Source organism: Macrobrachium nipponense, chromosome 35, assembly GCF_015104395.2.
Source record: "Macrobrachium nipponense isolate FS-2020 chromosome 35, ASM1510439v2, whole genome shotgun sequence".
In the NCBI taxonomy this organism is placed as follows: domain Eukaryota; kingdom Metazoa; phylum Arthropoda; class Malacostraca; order Decapoda; family Palaemonidae; genus Macrobrachium; species Macrobrachium nipponense.
Window position 1 is genome coordinate 3,510,875 of NC_061096.1, and position 19,154 is coordinate 3,530,028.

The 19,154-nt window shown below is 48.0% G+C and overlaps 1 protein-coding gene across 1 annotated transcript in view; it reads right to left on the reverse strand.

Annotated features, from left to right (window-relative positions):
• LOC135208173 (acidic fibroblast growth factor intracellular-binding protein-like) overlaps window positions 1-7,619 on the reverse strand; it is a gene marked incomplete at its 5' end in the record, with an annotated part of 445,705 nt that extends 438,086 nt beyond the window's left edge. The window contains 1 exon segment of the mRNA XM_064240310.1: window positions 7,411-7,619. Coding sequence (XP_064096380.1) covers window positions 7,411-7,619 — 209 coding nt within the window.
• Window positions 7,620-19,154: the final 11,535 nt, after the last annotated feature.

The following is a 19,154-nucleotide window of genomic DNA, read 5'->3' on the forward strand; positions in this document are numbered from 1 at the left end:
TCGAGCGTCACAGATCCCCATCCCCTGGAGTGTCGTACATCATAGGAAAGACCATGAAGTTCCCCTACTCTCTTCGCCGATGCCAGGGCCAGCAAGAAGAGGGTCTTGAGGGTCAGATCCCTGTCTCACGACTCTCGGAGTGGCTCGAACGGCGTTCGAGTCAAACTCCTAAGGACGAGAGTCACATCCCACGCAGGGGGCCTGAGTTCCCTGGGTGGGCAAGACCTTTCGAAGCTCCTCATAAGCAAGGAGATCTCGAACGAGTTCGAGATGTCCAATCCCCTCAGTTTCAGGACGAGAGCCAGGGCGGCTCTGTATCCTTTGACTGTGGGGACTGAGAGGTGCTTCTCTCGGCGAAGAAACACGAGGAAATCCGCTACCTGCTGAAGAGTGGCTCAGAGAGGATAGACCCCAAGTCTACAACACCAACCACAGAAGACGGCCCACTTCCCCTGGTACACAGCTGCAGAGGACTGACGGACGTTTCCAGCCATCTCTGTTGCTGCGCTACGAGAAAAGCCTCTCGTTCGCAAGAGATGGTGGATAACAGCCAGCCGTGAAGTCGTAGGGACTGGACTGCTCGGTGGTACCGCTCGACGTGTGGCTGGGCGAGAAGGTTGTGCCAAGGGGGAATCTCTCTCGGTTCTCCTGCGAGAAGAGCCAGCAGGTCCGGATACCAAATGGCCTGTGGCCATTTGGGAGCCACCAGGATCATCCTGAGATTCGGGGTGACCAGTGCTCGACTGATCACCTTGCGAATCAGGCTGAACACGGGGGAAAGGCATAGACGAAGAGGTTGTCCCACGGGTGTTGAAGAGCGTCCTCTGCAGCTGCCCATGGGTCCGGCACGGCTGAGAAGAAAACCTGAAGCTTTCTGTCGTGCCGGGTGGCGAACAGATCCACGACTGGTCGCCCCCACAGGTCGAAGAGCCTTTCCGCCACGTCCTGGTGTAGAGACCACTCGGTCTATCACCTGATCCCGACGGCTGAGCGTGTCTGCTACTACATTCCTCTTCCCTGGAATGTAGCGTGCCGACAGCTCTATTGAGTGTGCCTCGGCCCACTCGTGCACCTGCCGAGTCAACTGGTACAACGGGAGAGACACTAGGCCCCCCTGTTTGTTGACGTAGGCCACTACCGTGGTGTTGTCGCACATCAACACCACTGAGTGTCCCATCAAGCGGTCCCTGGAACTCTTGGAGAGCGAGAAATGCCGCCTTGAGTTCCAGTACATTGATGTGAAGGTGCTTGTCGTTCTCGTCCCACACTCCTGAAGTCAGCAACTCCTCCAGGTGTGCGCCCCATCCCTCGGTCGATGCGTCTGAGAACAGCTGCATGTCCGGGGGGGGAGTGCGCAGAGGCACTCCTCTTAAGAGGTTTCCTGTCGTCCAGCCACCAGGCTAGGTCCTGCCTCACCTCCGGTGTCAGTGACACTGGAAAGCTTGGGGGATCCGTCGCCTGTGACCAACTCTCCTTTAGTCTCCACTGAAGAGACCGCAGGTGAAGACGCCCGTGAGGGACTAACTTCTCGAGTGACGACAGGTGTCCGATCACGACTTGCCATCGCTGAGCTACCTGTTCCTGCCGAGACAGGAACTGGTTGGCTGCCTCCCTGAATCTGCTGATCCGCGAGTCTGCGGGGAAGACTCGCCCTGCTACCGTGTCGATCAGCATACCCAGGTACTTCATCCTCTGCTTGGGCTCGAGATCGGACTTCTCGAAGTTCACAACGATCCCCAGATCGCGACAGAACTCGAGCAGTCGATCCCTGTCCTGTAGCAACTGCGAGCGGGAGCTCGCCAGGACTAACCAATCGTCGAGATACCTCATCAGACGTATCCCGTGCGAATGGGCCCAAGCAGACACCAGAGTGAACACTCGCGTGAACACCTGTGGGGCGGTTGAGAGACCGAAACAAAGTGCCCTGAACTGGTACACCGTCCCGTCGAGGATGAAGCGGAGGTACTTTCTGGAGGACTGATGAATGGGTATTTGGAAATACGCATCCTTCAAGTCCACTGAAAGCATGAAATCGTTCTCCCTGATGGAGTCGAGCACGGAACGTGCCGTCTCCATCGTGAACCGGGTCTGGCGAACAAACCGGTTCAGGGGAGAGAGATCTATCACCGGGCGCCAGCCTCCGTAGACTTTTCCACCAGGAAGAGTCGACTGTAAAAGCCCGGTGACTGATCCGTGACGATTTCTACAGCTCTCTTGCTCAGCATGGTCTTGATCTCCTGTCTCAATGCTACGTCCTTCGATGACCCTGGAACGTACGACTGCTGTTGGACCAGGTTGGAGGTGAGGGGTGGCCGAGATTCGAAGGGTAATAGATATCCCTCCCGAAGGACATCTACAATCCAGGTCTCGGCGCCGTAGCGCTGCCAAGTTGCCCAATGGCTGGCCAGGCACCCCCCCACTTCCGGCAGCAGGTGAGGGGGAACGCCGTCCCTAGCGTTTCCCCCCTTTCTTCGACTTCTTCCCAGAGCCTCCTCGGGAGAAGGAGGGCTGGGAGGAGGGCTGGTTACGGCTCCCCTTTGTAGAAGTCGAAGAAGACAGAGTCTTTCCCCGGGGCTTCGACGCGACTACCGTCTTAGCCACCAGTTGGGAAGCGCTAGCCGAGCTCTTTGGCTTGGCCGCAGTCCGAGGCTGCCCAGAAGCCTTCGAGACTGCCTGGTGAACCAGACGGTCACTGTCGTCAGTGCGCCGTCTGACCACCGCAGCGTCCACCATCTCTCCTGGGAAGAGAGACGTGGAACTCCGTAAAGGTCCGTTGCGGAGTCCCAATTGCCGCTTCACGCCCAGCCGCCCTGGAAACTCGAGTAAGGACAGCGTCCCTACGTCGGAGAACCAGGTTGGCCCACAGGTTCACCGTCTGGTGGGCAAGGAGGAGATGGCTCTTCCCCCAGACTGGCAAAGTCTCCTAAAGGCCGAGTCATCTTCGGGAGAAATTCCCCCGGAGTTGGCTGCGACCTTAGATACTGTGAGGGACCACAGATCTAACCAGGAGACGGCCTGGAAAGCTGCCATGGCAGTGGATTCCAGGCCGAGTGCCTCTTGCTGCGAGAACCATAGGTTCTCGGACAGGAGCTGCTGCAGAGACACACCCGGAGTCAGCCTGGCTAACTCCGGGTTCACCTGTTTGGGTGGCATCGGGTCCTCAGATGGCACGTAAAAACGCCGCTGTCGCAGCAGAGGAGGTGGAAGCAGCTTGCTCGACCTGCCAACTTGAGAGAACCGTCTTGCCCGGAGACAAGATATTCTACCTGGTCCAGCACTGAGTCGGCAAGCTCAGAACGCGGCAAACCCACCGTCGGTCTGGGTTCCCTCTTCGGGCCCCAGAACGACTCGAGCCGGGACGTGGGCTCGGATGGTGGGAGCGGCGATCCTTCCGCGAGGTCGTTGTGCTGACGAATCAGCGCAATTACCTCGGCAAAGTTCCTCTGAATCTCAGGAGTGACTGCATCCTGCGGAGTAGGACCATCCAGTCCCTCGAACAGGAGCAGCTCCCGAGACCCTCCCCCCTCGAGGGGGGGTGGGAACAGCGACAAGACCCCTCTCGGTCCCCTCCAGCCACTTGTGCATACGACCTGGCCGGTCCGAGAACCGTGCCTGGTACGTAGGACGTCGTGGTGGGATCCTGAGGGGCGCACCCCTCACGATCACTCCTCAATACCTCGCCCCTCCCGGTGTAACCCGAGGAGGTTGAAGGTATGGGAGAGGCAGACCTAACGCTCCCTCCTCGCTTGCTGGCAGAACCAGTGGGCTTGGAAGACTGCAGGCGATCGTCAACCCGCGGTGGCGATCGAGCTGCAGGCCTAGTCGAGCCGTCTCGCTGTGGAGAACGGCTGGACTGAGAACAGCGGCCCCGGTCTCGTGTGTCAGAAGAGCTGGTGCTGGTCGCCGTACCCGATCGCTCTCTGTGAGAGAGACGGTCAGGCGACCGGCAAGCTCCACTGTCACGGTGAGACCGGTGCGTATCCTCACGGCGCGTCACGTCGCTGGTACCAGCCGTGGCTGGTGCCGGCGAACGGGGGGACCTCTTCCCAGCCTCAGCCCGTGGCCGGTCGTGGACCGTCACGTCCGCCCGGGTAGCCAGCTGCTCGCCGCGAGAGCGAGAGCTGGTCTGGTGAGAGTCGCGTGAGCGGCTGTCACCAGTCTTCCGCTCCGTGCCGTGAACCTGACGCTGAGCTGGCTCAGAGGTCTGGTTCCTAGCTGCACGGTCGCTGGTAGGCGACCGTACACTCGGTACTGCTCGCGAACGAGAGGCCGAGACGGATCCTGCTGCCGTGGCTGAACCACTAACAGCAGGCGAGGAAGTGCCGGTGTTAGCCGGCACTCCTCTGGTCCCCGTAGTCTTCTTCCTTGCGGAAGAAGAGACGGGTCCTGCCCCCGAAAGAGCAGGGTGACCAGCAGAAGAACCCCCGTCTCACCGGAGCGAGACGGGCCCTTAGAAGCTCCCGAAGGAGACTTCTTAGGGGGGGGGGAGGCGACCTTCTTCTTCTTAGGCGGGGGAGCCTTAGAAGAAGAAGGGGAAGAGGCGGCAGACAACGACGACGACGAAGAAGACGATGAAGACGACGACGACACCTTCCTCCTCTTCTTCTTCTTCTTCGTCAGCCTCCTCAGGACCGATGTCAGATCTGTCATCCAGGGCGGAGCCGGGGCTGCTGTTGCCGAAGCAACAGGGCCCGGACGCACCTGTCCGAACAGATCGGCATCGGGAGCAGCGGCGCCACGAACAGGAACAACGTCAGCAGGTGCAGGCATCACAGGAACAGCAGTGGAGACGGCAGGAACAGATACAGGAACGGCAGCAGTGGTCGGCAACATCACGTCCGTGAACAGCGGCTGGACAGGTACGGCAGGTACGGCAGGCTGGACAGGTACGGCAGGTACGGCAGGCTGTACAGGCGGCCCAGGTGGACGGACCAGCGGCACAGACATCCTAGGTACTGGTGGGAGGCGGTCAGGGGCGAGCTCTTCGGGCACACGAAGTCCGGTCGAGGCAGCACGGCAAACCCAGGCGGCAGCATCACACTCCCCCGTGGTACGGCGACTGGCCCCTGCACCGATGTAGTTGGTGTGACAGAGACCGCGTGCGGGGTGTACACCAGGTGAGGAGGTGAAGCATAGCCAGGAGTTGAAAGGGTCGTGGTGGTGGTCGTTACCGTAGCATGCGTGACCGCCACAGAGCCAGCGAGATGGTAGAGCAGCCCCTGGACACTCGGCACGCCCTGCAGACCCAACGATGCCCACACCTGTCCGAGGTCGTCCTTCGCGGCAACAGCACCTGAGGAAGCAAAGGTCGGGTGATTAGCAGGATCCTCTACCCGTTCGTGCGATGTAGACGAACGGATAGAGGACCCAGAGTACAACTCGACATCGGGGTATCTAGCGCCCTCCTCCACACTCGACAGGTCGGGTGAGGAGAAGGACCTAGAAACCCCCCCCGAAGGGGAAGGCGCCAAACGTGGGAGCTGAGCGGGCGGCAGGAAAGAAGACGAAGTGTCCGTAACCAAAGGAGTCGCGGGAGAGCTTTCCGACGACTCCTTTGCAGGCCTTCGCTTCTTCCTACCTTCGTACAAGCCCCACTGCGCCTCCGACCAAGACATACACACTTCACAGGGCTCGGCTCGGGTGCATTCGCGGCCCCGACACCGAGCGCACAAAATATGTGGATCAATTTCAGGGAACGAGCGGAACTTACCGCATTTACGCCCTTCGGTACCCGGGCACAATCTCCGGGGGGTAGCGAGGCGTGGAGATTCCATGATTGATCAAATAAACCACAATTGGATGAATAAAGAGGAAATGATTGTACTTACAATGATGATTCATACACAAACACAACCATATACTCAGGGAAAGCAAACGACGAGAAGCGGGCAGAGAGCGTCGAACACACACGTCCACTCGCTGTGAGGCCGAAAGCAAAAGTGGTTTGTTTACCTCCCAGTCGCGCGCGCGCCTGTCGGACAAGCAGTTAACTACCGAACCCCTTGTTCGAAAGCTTACGACCTATCCAGCTGCCGCTAGTACCTTCCTATTGTAAAAGGACCGAAGGTTTGTATGCCGTGTCGGAACAAATAAACAAAATTACTAACCAGAGTACTTACAATGACTTTCACACTAGTATTCTAAAGAAACAGATAGAAAAGTAAGCAGCTTGATACAATCTCAAGACAGATGCGGGCAGAGAGGCGAGCACACGTCTTCACCCGACGGCGGTCGAAAGCAAAGTGATATGTTTACCTCCAGTCGGACGGGATTCCCGACTATCGGACAAGCAGTTACTGCTGAACTACCTTGTTAATAAATTTTACGACTGGTCTGGCACTGAATAGTAATTCCTTATGTAAAGGACCAATGGTTTGTATAACGTGTCGGAACAAACTAACTTTTTGCTTTTCTTTGCACTTATGAAAGCATCGCATTCACTTTATTTTTGTCGATAATCTTCCAGCCAAACACTGAGCATTTTTTCCATCTCAACAATCGGCTGTTCATGTTTCTGTGATAATTGTCAACTTCGTAAGAGTTGAAGATTTCAATGCTGCTTTTATTTTCAAGGGTTGTTGACACTAATAGCTTTTCTTGGCTTCATACTTCCTCTTAGGGGCCACGGTGAAATTTACCGTTCAGTTATATGTAGTGCTGTACAGTTAATTATAGTATGATGCTTCTGATATGGCAGGGTAACTCAATCTGATGCTGCCCGAGTGATGAGAAAGCTCTGACAATATGATATGTTGCCGAATATCTCGCCGGTCAACTATCATACAGCAGTGTACTCTAAGGCATCCCCCAGTATGAGTGGTTGCAAGAATGAATGATTGTACAAATGTCGAGTAGGTTGTAAGATGGATGGAATACTACTTGTGCCGGCAGTCCCTGGTTATGGGCAATTCAGTTTTATGGCACTTGTCTAGCGACGACAATAACTGGATTTTTGGTGCCAACATGTGCCAATCCTTGCTTACTGGTGCGGGTCCCAGGAGCTAATTAAAAACATCCAATGCATGACCCTAGGCAGTTGCTGTAAACCAGAAAAAGACCCCTCTTGTCTCAAGTCCTATATGCTCTACCAATGTCAATGTGCACTATACTATATGCTTCTGGCTGAGACCAATTAAAAAAGATTTGTTTGAAATTGGTTGGTCTATTTTATGGAGCCCTCCAGGAGCAATGAGAGTAATTCCTTTGATGGTGAGGAGTGGCTATGCTATCAAAATACTTACAATTAGGGAAAATATTTTTTTTTACATAAATGCCATTAAACCATTTAGGAAGTCTGTCTTATGTTATTCACCATCAAGTCGTTAAACCACTTAGGAAGTCTGTCTTGTGTTTTTCACCACCTAGTAAGATTAAAATACTTTTAAGTTAATAACATGCAGGGTAACTTACTTTTGAATAACCATTTTTTGAACTGCTGGCTCCAACTGAAATGTCCATTCCTCAGATAACTTTACAGGATTAAGCAGCAATTTTTCTAGCATACCAAATGTTCGATAATGGTCTGAAGTGTCTGATATCAAAAGTTCTGGAGTGGTTCCCCATGTGTCTGATTCACCTCGATGCTGTAAAACTTGAACAGCTTCTTCAACTGAAAGAGAAATTCAAAGTGGCTAAAATAAAAAAAATATTGGTAATATACATAATCAAACCTTATACAATTATCAGAAAATGACACAAAAGAAACCAGTCAATCTAGGTAAAATGACAAATTTTCTAAGACAATTTGTATTTTTCATAGCTACACACCTGAGGTCTTAACAATAGGGTAATTTCTAGCGCCTAGCTGGATCCGGTTAAAAAGCACATGAAAGCAAGGAATCTTGTGACATCTGGCAACGCGTGCGTATGTCGGGAGAAGAATGGTCAAGGACCATGCACCTACGCCACCGCGTCAGTCTTTTCTTAATCGCCTGGGCGAGAAGTCATAACATTGACCTCTCTCAGCCTTTACCCGGTTCATTGCCCGTTTCGATTGTGTTTAGTGTGTGTGTGTGTATGTGCTGCTATTATGGCCTCTTCTGCTTCTTCTCGGCCTTGTCATCGTGTTTGCCCCGGAACTCCAGGTTCTCCGCGTTCTAGTTTATTGGCTTTGGCTGCGCCCCCCCCCCACCCCCCCCCCCAACATCACTTGCAGTGGGTGTTGCTCTATGTTTATACATTAACGAAGCCTTGTACGGAATGCCGTGCGTAGCCTAAGAGCAGTGAAGTTGTTTTATAGCAAGAGGGAGCATCATAGGATTTCTTCCTTCCCAATGCTTCGTCTCCTGATTCAATCATACCCCATAGTAGAGTACAGTGGACCCCCCGTATTCGCGTTCTCCACAGTCGCGGACTCACACATTCACGGATTTCTCTCGGGAACGTTTCCCTGCATTATTTGCGGAAAATTCGCACATTCGCGGTATTTTTCTATGGTAAATATCCACAAATTCCTGTTTTTTTTAATGAATTTCATCATAAAATGCCCTTTTTGTGATAAAACTATAAAAAAAAACCATGTATGAAAATTTTTAGTGGGTTTTTCTTGAGTTTTAACTAACAAAATAGGCTGTTTTTAGCATTTTTATAGGGGTTCCAAACATTCGCGGGTTCTAACTATTCACGGGGGGGTCTGGTACGCATCCCCCGCGAATATGGGGGGACCACTGTAGTGCCTTGTCCCTCCATTTCTTCCATCGATTCGTTGTTGGAAGTTTCGGGAGGTCCTCAGGCTGATTTTTGTATGTCGCCCCTCCTTCTTCAGGAGGTATTTTGATTCCCGAGGGAGGAGTTTTTTTTTATAATTGTCTTCTTTTTTTTTTACAGAGTCAGAGGCATCCAAGATGGCGGCACTTTGGAAGACCACGGGGCTACGGGGTTCTCCATCCTTGGAGGGTTTGCTGTCTCACTTCTTGGATGTTCGCTACTCCGCCCTCCTGCCCTTGTCTTCGTGGGTAGCCGAGTTCAGCCATATTGTATTGCTCCGCCAGTGACAGTTGCCGCTTCTTCGAGTCGGAGGGAAGCTGTGGCGTCAGCCCCGCTAGTGACATCATGGGGTCAGCCATTTTGTATCCCTCCGCCAGTGGCGTCTGCTTCCCATTCAGATCGAGGGGAAACCGTGACGTCATTGCCGCTTATGACGTCACTTCCATCGACGACGTCAGTCTCGGTCGCCTCCACTGCACAGCCTCACTCATCTGTGTCGTCATCGTCCACTGCCGTGACGTCATATCTGCCATCCAGTTCGCTGCATCTCCCTCCCATGTCGTTGGAGCCTTCTCTTGCTGATCCGTCTGTGGCTTTATGCCAGGCGGTTCTTAAGAGATTGTACTTTGTTTTAGAAGTTGAGTTAGCTGCTATGTCAGCTGGAAGGACTAAAAGCAAGCGTGTTGCATCAACCCCCCCTACCCCCGCATCCTGCAAAGAGGTTGTGTAGAAGCCAGTGCTGTCTTCCTCTCCTTCTCCCCCATCTCTGCCGCGTCAGCGTATCAGGCGTTGGAAGGCTAAGGACTGTGCCCATTCTTCGCCTGCAAGTGAAGACAACACGGCAGTGTTCCTGAGAGCGTTGGTGTTTCGGAGAGTGTTATTGTATCTTCTCATGTGCAATCTGCAGTGGCTGCTTCGCCCTCTGCATCGAGTTACGAGCATGTTGCAACCTCCCCTGTCCGTGCATATGTTGCAGGCGCTCCCACTTCTTCTTCTCCAGGGCCTATCCGTCGCCGTAAGGATCTCAAGGCTCCTGTCAAGAGGTCGAAGGTTGTGAGCGCGGAGTTGGTGTGGCAGGAGTCTTTGCCTGCCCCTCTCCTTGGTTCTTCCAGGAGTTCGACTCCGAGGGATTTTCATTCGTTCTCGAGTGTTTGAGATTTCTCCCCAGCTCACATTCGTTCGTCTGCCATGGCCGTGCCCATTCGCGGCCATGTTAAGGAGTCATCTGTTGGTGGAGCGTGGTGATGTTCCTGGTGTTGTGGTTGGTTCATCCCAGGAGTCGCCGCTTGGGTCCAGCCTACACAGGTTAGTTGGTGTTTCGGGCTGTTTGGCTGCTGGTTCTTCTGTTATTATGAACGAGGAAGGAGTTTTAGATGGACTGCACGCCCTTCTCATCGTCGGTCTCCGTTACCGAAGCAGGAGGAGGGAGACACGCAAGAGTTTTGTCTTCCTTTTTCAAAAGTCGTTGAACTCTTTCGTAGTTTCAACAATTTGGAGTAGGACTTAGGCTTGGTCGTCTTACACTCCTTTCTGCTTGGAAGCCTTGCTGGGAGCTACACAGGATCCCAAGCCTTCGTTTCAACTTCCCTCGTAGGGGCATGTCCAGTCGGTCTTGCATAAGGTTAATGCCTCTATTTCAGATCGGGACGCGAAGCGAACCGTCCCGATCTGAAATAGAGGCATTAACCTTATGCAAGACCGACAGGACATGGGAAGTTGAAACGAAGGCTTGGGATCCTGTGTAGCTCCCAGCAAGGCTTCCAAGCAGAAAGGAGTGTAAGACGACCAAGCCTAAGTCCTACTCCAAATTGTTGAAACTACGAAAGAGTTCAACGACTTTTGAAAAAGGAAGACAAAACTCTTGCGTGTCTCCCTCCTCCTGCTTCGGTAACGGAGACCGACGATGAGAAGGGCGTGCAGTCCATCTAAAACCCATTCCTCGTTCATAATACCCCACACTCGCTTTTTCCTAACACTTGGCAATGAGGCTACAAAAACCTGCAGATTCTCCTTATCCAAAATCCCTTCGTATACATGCACGCTTGCTTTTACCAACTTGTTCACATCCACACCTTCAACCACATATGCACACTTGTCACCTTAGACAATCCCAAGACTATCCAGCAACGCAAATTTCACACTAACAACTTCTCCGACTTCTCGCGGCACCTTTACACTCTCTTTCGGAATTAACGGCACCCCCTTCCGTATTTTACTGGTTACCTACCCATTCATACCTAAGTACAACTCTCCACGTACGTTCCCATTCATATGCAACTCAATCATATTTGCGCTTGGACGGACCACCATCCCACACTTCCTCAAAAACCCATACCCTAACAACATATCATACTTATCACTCACTCCCTCGATCACATAAAAGTCACTTTCATCCAACACTACCCCTCCGATTTCTACATTTTCACGCACCACTCCCACCACAGGCATACCTAAATTTCCTATTCCTCGTACCTCCCCTTTACACTCCCCAATTTCACACTCACTCCGCAACTTGTCACATCCATTCTTAAAAAGAACATTGACACTGCACCCAGTATCAATCAAAGCAACCAAACACACCCCTTAGCATATCACTTTTACACTCATACATTCATGAGCTCTATCCCCAAACCCCTTTTCAGGTAACAATCCTTCACGCACATACATCACTCTTACTGCCCACATACCAGAGGACCCACCCAACTGAATCCCCTTTTCACCTAGTTTCCAATTCCCAGCCTGACTCATCCTCTTTCGCCTACACATACTCGACACGTGACCTTCCATTCCACATTCAACACATTTCGCATGCTGTTCTTTACACATCCTAGCATAATGCCCGTTCTTCCCGCAGTTGCCGCAAACTATGTTCATAAGGGTACCCCTACATCAACTAGCTATGTGGCCTGCCTGTCCACGCCTATAACATTTAATATCCCTATCTTTCCTGCACTCGCTCACTAAATGCCCCATTTGCCTACACCCGAAGCACGCTCCTAACCCCCCACCAACATTCATTCTTCCTGTGTCCTGGCTTACCACATCTATAACACTGCTGCTCTCGCTCACAACTAACTGACCCTACTCTTCTAACACTCGCACTCCTATCTCTTTTAGGGCTAACTACACTCACGTTACTTGCCCTAACGCTCCTATCTACCACTCACTCTGCCATTCCCCTCAGCCCTTCCAAAACTGCCTCCCTATAGCTTTTAAACTCAGGAACAACCTCAGCTACTTCAGTCCTAACACTAACACTCCTACTCTCTTTCATACACCTATCTAACTCGTAATCTTCTACTATTTCTAAAATGTCGTTCCACATTAACCTTCATTCGTCCATCGCATTTTCTCCTCACGTTTCAGATTCATAAACTCGTATATGCTCTATGGTACAGCCACCAACAACTTTCGCACTAACTCCTTACAATCATTTATCTCTTCATCCCCAAACTTTTTCCTGGTTAATGTTTCTAACCTACAGACATATTTCGACAACGACTCACCAACATTCATTCTTGCCTCTTCAAAATCTTGCTTTCTCCTATATCTAACGCTACTCTTTATCTTCTGCCTGTTCTACAATCCTAGCTTTCACACTCCTCATTCGGCACATTCCCTATACTCATCATTACCCCATACATACTCAACAAAAACTCTCTTGCCCAGACTCTCTTGTTATCCCCATACTTTGCCTCACAATACCTCTCATATTCCTTAAAAAAGTCCCATATCTCCCTACGATCTTATTCCTCGTATTGCACACATCGGGGTACCTCTCTCATATACACAGCCTTTCGTACTTCTTGCTCACTCTCACTCTCACTTTCGCTACTTCCATTCTGACCGTTCTTTCCTTCTTCTGAATACAGCGAGTCCACTTCCATACTCACGTCCATACTCTTGACTACGCTCTTCTTGCCCTTCTTTTTACCTAACTGTTTCCACTCACTGCTATCTAAATCACTCTCAGCCCTTTCCCCAATGTATTCAGTCCTAGTCTCATCCTGTCCATCACCCTTAGTACCTTCTTTCCCTTAGTCTTCTTCTTTTCCTCAGCCTCCTTCTTATTCTCGTCCTCAGGTTTATCCTTATCCTGTGTCTTCCCCTTCTTTCCCTTACCTATCACAACCAAATCACCTTCGTCACTCGTACTCTCATCCACTCGCTCTTTCACTTTCTTTACCACTCCTGGCCTGTCACAAGACCCAGTATGCCTACCTCCTACAGCTCCCTCTCCTATGAATCCCTTCATCATTTCCTGCATCATCTCTTGCACAGCATTCATCATTACCCCGAAGTTTTCGTCCATTTTCTCAACCATTCTCTCTTCCGCTCCTTCCACCTCTTCTTTCATTTCCACTTTCGCACTCCTTAGCATTCCTCTCATTTCCTCTAACTCGCTCTTCAGCTCCTCAGACTCTACCCTCAACCTCTCATTCTCCACTTCCAACCTTTCCTTAGCTTCCCTTGCCAACCGTAACTCCTCCATCAGCCTCTCTATCTCCTTCAACCCTTCCATCCTCACTTTCTCCACCAATCACACAACTCAATACCCCAATCGTCCTGCAGCTGCTGCAGCACCAACAGTTCCTGTTCAGGCACCAAAAAATAATGTGGCGGGATCACAAGCTTTAAAACTGCCGGGCAAATCCCCCCCGACATAAACCTAATCACTCCAGCTGCCAAACCCACCCTCAGTCACACTTTCCTCTTTACACTACAGAATTCATGCAGGACAATTGACCTATACCAACACACAACAAAAAAAACACAAACAAAAAAAACAAAAAACTCTCAAAACACATGTACTTACCCAACTCCAGACACTCCAGGCTATCTTGTGCTGTCTGCTGGTCGAGGTCACTGGAACACTAACACCACAAGACAAAAACCAAGAACCACAACACCACAACCAAAGACCACAACCCCACAACTATAACAACAACACAACAACCAAGGACCACAACACCCAAGAACCACAACAACCACCAAGGAACACAACCCCAACTCGACAACACAGCAAACAACCAAGGAACAACCACAACCCAACAACCCAGCAAACAACCAGGAACTCAACCACAACACAAGAGCACTGCACAAACAATTACTAACACAAAAAAAATACTAAAAGGCAACACACACCCACTAACACCACCAAACTTAACAATAACTAACAACAAATCAACAAAACACAACTCAAACGAATTTCAGTGTCTTCACTAAAATGCTGCCAACACTACTGTCTCACAGCTTCTGACCAAAGACTCACCAAAGACTGACTAAAAACACAAAACTCTGATCTCTAACAGCACCAGCAGACAACCCAGAACTCACCAACAGCTAATCCAGTTGTTAACGATCTGTACAGCAATTGCAACCTCTCTCTCTCTCTCTCTCTCTCTCTCTCTCTCTCTCTCTCTCTCTCTCTCTCTCTCTCTCTCACACAGGCATTGTCAAATGGAACTCCATAACTCCTCCATAGCATAAGCGTAATTTTCGGATGAATACATGTCTTGTTACAGGATCAATATCACTCATGTTAAATACATGTCTCGTCCTCACGTTAAAGGGCGAAAGAATGAAAATAATATGTTGGCATACCTTTGCCGCCGACTCTTAACACAATAGAAAGGCGGCTATAAAGGCTATCACAAAAAGTGATTTTGTATATTTATTGAATTTAACATTAACCCTTAAACGCCGAAGCGGTAAAAAAAAAAATGTCTCCCGTGTGCCGGAGACGTTTCAGAGTGAGCGCGGAAGCGGAAAAAATATTTTTTTCAAAAAATCACAGCGCGCTTAGTTTTCAAGATTAAGAGTTCATTTTTGGCTCCTTTTTTTGTCATTGCCTGAAGTTTAGTATGCAACCATCAGAAAGGAAAAAAATTATCATTATCATATATAAATAATGCGATATATGATAGCGCAAAAACGAAATTTCATATATAATTGTATTTAAATCGCGCTGTGCGCAAAACGGTTAAAGGTAACAAGTTACTTTTTTTTCGTTGTAATGTACACTAAATTGCGATCATTTTGGTATATAACACATTGTAAAACAATAAAAGCAACACAGAGAAAATATTATCACAAAATAAAGCATGAATTCGTAACGCGCTGTACATAAACAAACAAATATTTTTTTCAAAAATTCACCATAAATCTAAATATTGTCCTAGAGACTTCCAATTTCTTTCAAAATGAAGACAAATGATTGAATATTACTATACTGTAAGAATATTAGCTTAAAAATGCAGTTTTCGACCATATCCGACGAGTTAAAGTTGACCGAATGTCGAATTTTTTTATATATATATTTTGTTATATGCAATTATTTCGGAAATAAGAAAAGCTACAACTTTTAAATATTTTTCGTTTTATTCTACATAAAATTGCGCACATTTTCATATATAAAACTCTATGAAATGCGGAGGGAAGGAAAGTTTTTTTTTTAAAAATTCACCATAAATTTAAATATTGTGCTAGAGACTTCGAATTTGTTTCACGATGAAGATAAATGACTGAATATTACTAGACTGTAAGAGTTTTATCTTACAATTGCGTTTTTTGACCATTTCGGTAGAGTCAAATTTGACCGAATGTGGTTTTTTTTCTATTTATCGTGATTTATATGCAAATATTTCAAAAATGAGAAGAGCTACAACCTTCATCTATTTTTAGTTGTATTATACATGAAATTGTGCACATTTTCATATATAAAACATTATGTAACGGCTAATTTAAAATGGTGCAAACATTACCACAATCGCACGTATGATTTTTTCGGAAGAGTTACCGCGCGGACGTAAAGAAAATGTTATTTTTTTCATAAATTCACCATAAATCGAAATATTGTGCTAGAGACTTCCAATTTGTTGCAAAATGAAGGTAAATGCTTGAATATTACTAGAATATAAGCGTTTTAGCTTACAATTGCGTTTTTTGACCATTTCGGTAGAGTCAAAGTTGACCGAAGGTTGAAAATTTGTCACTTAACATTTTTTATATGAAAATATTTCAAAATTGATAAAAGCTACAACCATGGGTTGTTTTTAGTTGTATTGTGCATGAAATTGCGCACATTTTCATATATAAAACTTTATGTAACAGATAATTTAAAATGGTGCAAACATTACCACAATCGCACGTATGATTTTTTTCGGAAGAGTTACCGCGCGGACGTAAGGAAAAAGTTTTTTCATAAATTCACCATAAATCAAAATATTGTGCTAGAGACTTCCAATTAGTTGCAATATTAAGGTAAATGATTGAATATTACTAAAATATAAGAGTTTTAGCTTACAATTGCGTTTTTCGACCATTTCGGTAGAGTCAAAGTTGACCGAAGGTTGAAATTTTGGCACTTGTCGTTATTTATATGAGAATATCTCAAAACTGATAAAAGCTACAATTATGAGTATTTTATTGTTGTATTCTACATAAAAATGCGCACATTTTCATATATAATACTCCATGTAACAGCTAATTTAAAATGGTAAAAAAATTATGTCAAAGTGACGAAATAATTTCAGAGATGTGTCACAGATACTTTTTAGTGCGGCAAGAAAGAAATTCGCGCTTGCGCGCCTGCGTAACGATTGTAAACAAAACAACACCTTGATCCGTGAACTCCCAGCATCCCCCAAGGCGCGTGATTCAAGAAGTTTTCGCTGGTAGGCCTAAAAAATATTTTTCCCCAAAATTTTTTAATTTTTTAAAAAAACTTTTGTATGTCGACGTAAAATACGTCCAGTCGGCACCCGAGAGACAAAAAATGTCGACGTAAAATACGTCCAGTCGGCGTTTAAGGGTTAATATCAAATTCTGTATATACATATTTAAAAACAAAAATAAACCAGAAAGATCCCACTGGGAAAAAAGATCAACGACCAGTCAGCCAGAGCTCACAAACACACGTCTTCACCGGAAGACGGCCGAAAGCAAAGTGGAGTGTTTATATCCGGGCAGGCTAGCCTACCCGCCTGCCACACGGTAGTTACTGCCTAACCCCCTTGTTCAAGAATTTAACGGCTGTAATTCCAGCTACGCCGAAAGTAATTCCTTATGTAAAGGACCAAGGGTTTGTATATCGTGTAGGAACAATCACCTATTTGTTGGGGTATTTAGCAGGAGAACTGCTCAAGGTAGTTCAGGCCTTGAACCTAACTGCGCCTACTATAGGGTGGCGTGCGATTTGTTAGACAAATACTACAGTAACCAGCAACAGATGCTGGTCATTCTACATTGGTGATTATCAAATATCTTTGTCCTTAAAAACTTCCGTATCGAGCTTACGGTACTAATTGAACAAATTAAACGTCTAACTGGTTCTGAGATGGATCAAGGTTTGTTAATAAGTCTCAATAGCCAAAAATTGTCACAAGGTCAGATATATCAGAAAGTTGTAGAATATATGCGCAAATGTGATTTTTCCTTGGATGAACTCTTAGAAGCATTAGATTTTTTCATACGCTCTATGGAAGACAACTTGTTACAGCGAGGCATAAGTGTTTCACCAACAGCGTGTATGAAGGGGTTGGAAACCAACGCCCCTCAGATGGCGACGTGTCCATTTTGCAATAATAATCATTCAGCTTACAATTGTTTAAAGTATCCAAATGTTGCATCCAAAAAACCCCAACTTATTTTGAACAAGAAATGTTTTAATTGTTTTGCTTCTGGTCACGCAAGTAAACAGTACAGTAGCAAATGTAACTGCAAATTGTGTGATGGACGCCATTACAGTTTGATCTGCAAGAGAGAGAGAGAGAGAGAGATCAGTCCAGATCTATTGCGCACACTGTCAACTATTCCAATTCCTCGTCCTTTGCCAGACCATCTCATGTTGTCTCACAACCTGTTAAAAGTCACTCATCTCCCAATAATGTAAACAGTCGACTCCCGCCTAACGTAAAGAAAGAAAAGCCTTGTGTTAATGCTAAAGTCGTCAAAAATCAACCTTCTGATGAACTACCAGCCACCTTGTTGTCGTTGTCCACTGTTACCGCAATGATATACAGTCGTGATCAACCGTACAAAACGCATGTTTCTTGACACCGGTAGTCAAAGAAGCTTTATTTCAAGTTGGTTGGCTAAGAAATTGAAGTTACCTGTAGTAAAATGCATTGTCTTTAACATATGGGACCGAGAGTCATAAGAGTAAAGTTAGTTGTTCATGACAATGTTAATATAACAATTTGTCGAAAATTGTATTTTTCCTAACTGTACAAACGAGGTCCTTTACACAATAGGAATGTAATCAGCGGCAGCTGGAACCGGTCGTTTGATAGTTAACTGCTTGTCCGGTAGTCGGGTGTCCCGGCAGACTGGGAGGTGAAGCTTCACTTTGCTTTAGGCCCAAGAAAACAGGGTGAGGGGTGGCATGAGGTGGGACTATGTGTAAAGGACCTCAGGTTTTTATAGTTAGGAAATATACAATTTTCGACAAATTGTTATTTGTTCCGATACGTAATACAAACCTTTCGGTCTTTTAACAATTGGAAAACTCACTTATTGGTGGGTGGAATCTGAGTCTTATGAACAGACTGGTGTTCGTCCAACCTTGGTTTCCTCCCTGGTCGTAAGAGCAGAGGGAGAGATCCTAGCCTCTGTCCATCTGATCGGGGTGTGCACCGCAGGATCAGTGGTCAGACCTCTGGACCAATTCATAAGAGGCAGGCAAGCATGCCTCTTATGAACAGCAAGCAAGAACTAGTTCCTACTTCAAGAGACAAATATAAGGTCAGGGGTTTGTCTCTTGTTGGCTTCCACTGCCCCCCTTGTTAGGGGAGTGGTGGATAACCCCTCGTATCCCTACTGAAAGGGAAGGATGGAACTCAGTCGCGTAGTTTACCCACATCTGCCACCTGTCCAGCGTAGTGATGACCGTGGCCCGCTGCCCACAGGTAGAGGGGAGAAAAGAGGAGGAAAAGAAGCCAGTCACACTCTCTTTCACTCATCCATTTATGCAGTCACACAAGGATGCGATGCAGTTCTGTCCGCTCGGGAGCTGGGTAAGCTACACAACTTGTTGAGCAGCCACCACGAGTCCCAAGGAGAATGTGTCCAAGGACCTGTGTGCGATATCCCGAAGATAAAATGATGTGAAGGTGGTCTGGTTGGCCCAAACCCCTGCCTTCAGCACCTGTGCCACGGAGAAGTTCTTGCGGAACGCAAGGGTTGGACCAATACCTCTGACTTCGTGGGCTCTCGGACGAAGGGTACTGGTGTCGTCACTCCTATCCGCAGCATACGCCTTCCTGATCATCTCACAAAGCCAGAAAGAAAGTGTGTTCTTGGACACCTCCTTCTTGGTAAGCCCGGTGCTAACGAAGAGGCATCGACACTCAGGCCTGAGGTGTCGAGTTCTCTTCAGATAGCGTCGTAGCGCCCTCACATGACAAAGCAGCATCTCATCCGCATCATCGTCGGTGAAGTCCTTCAGG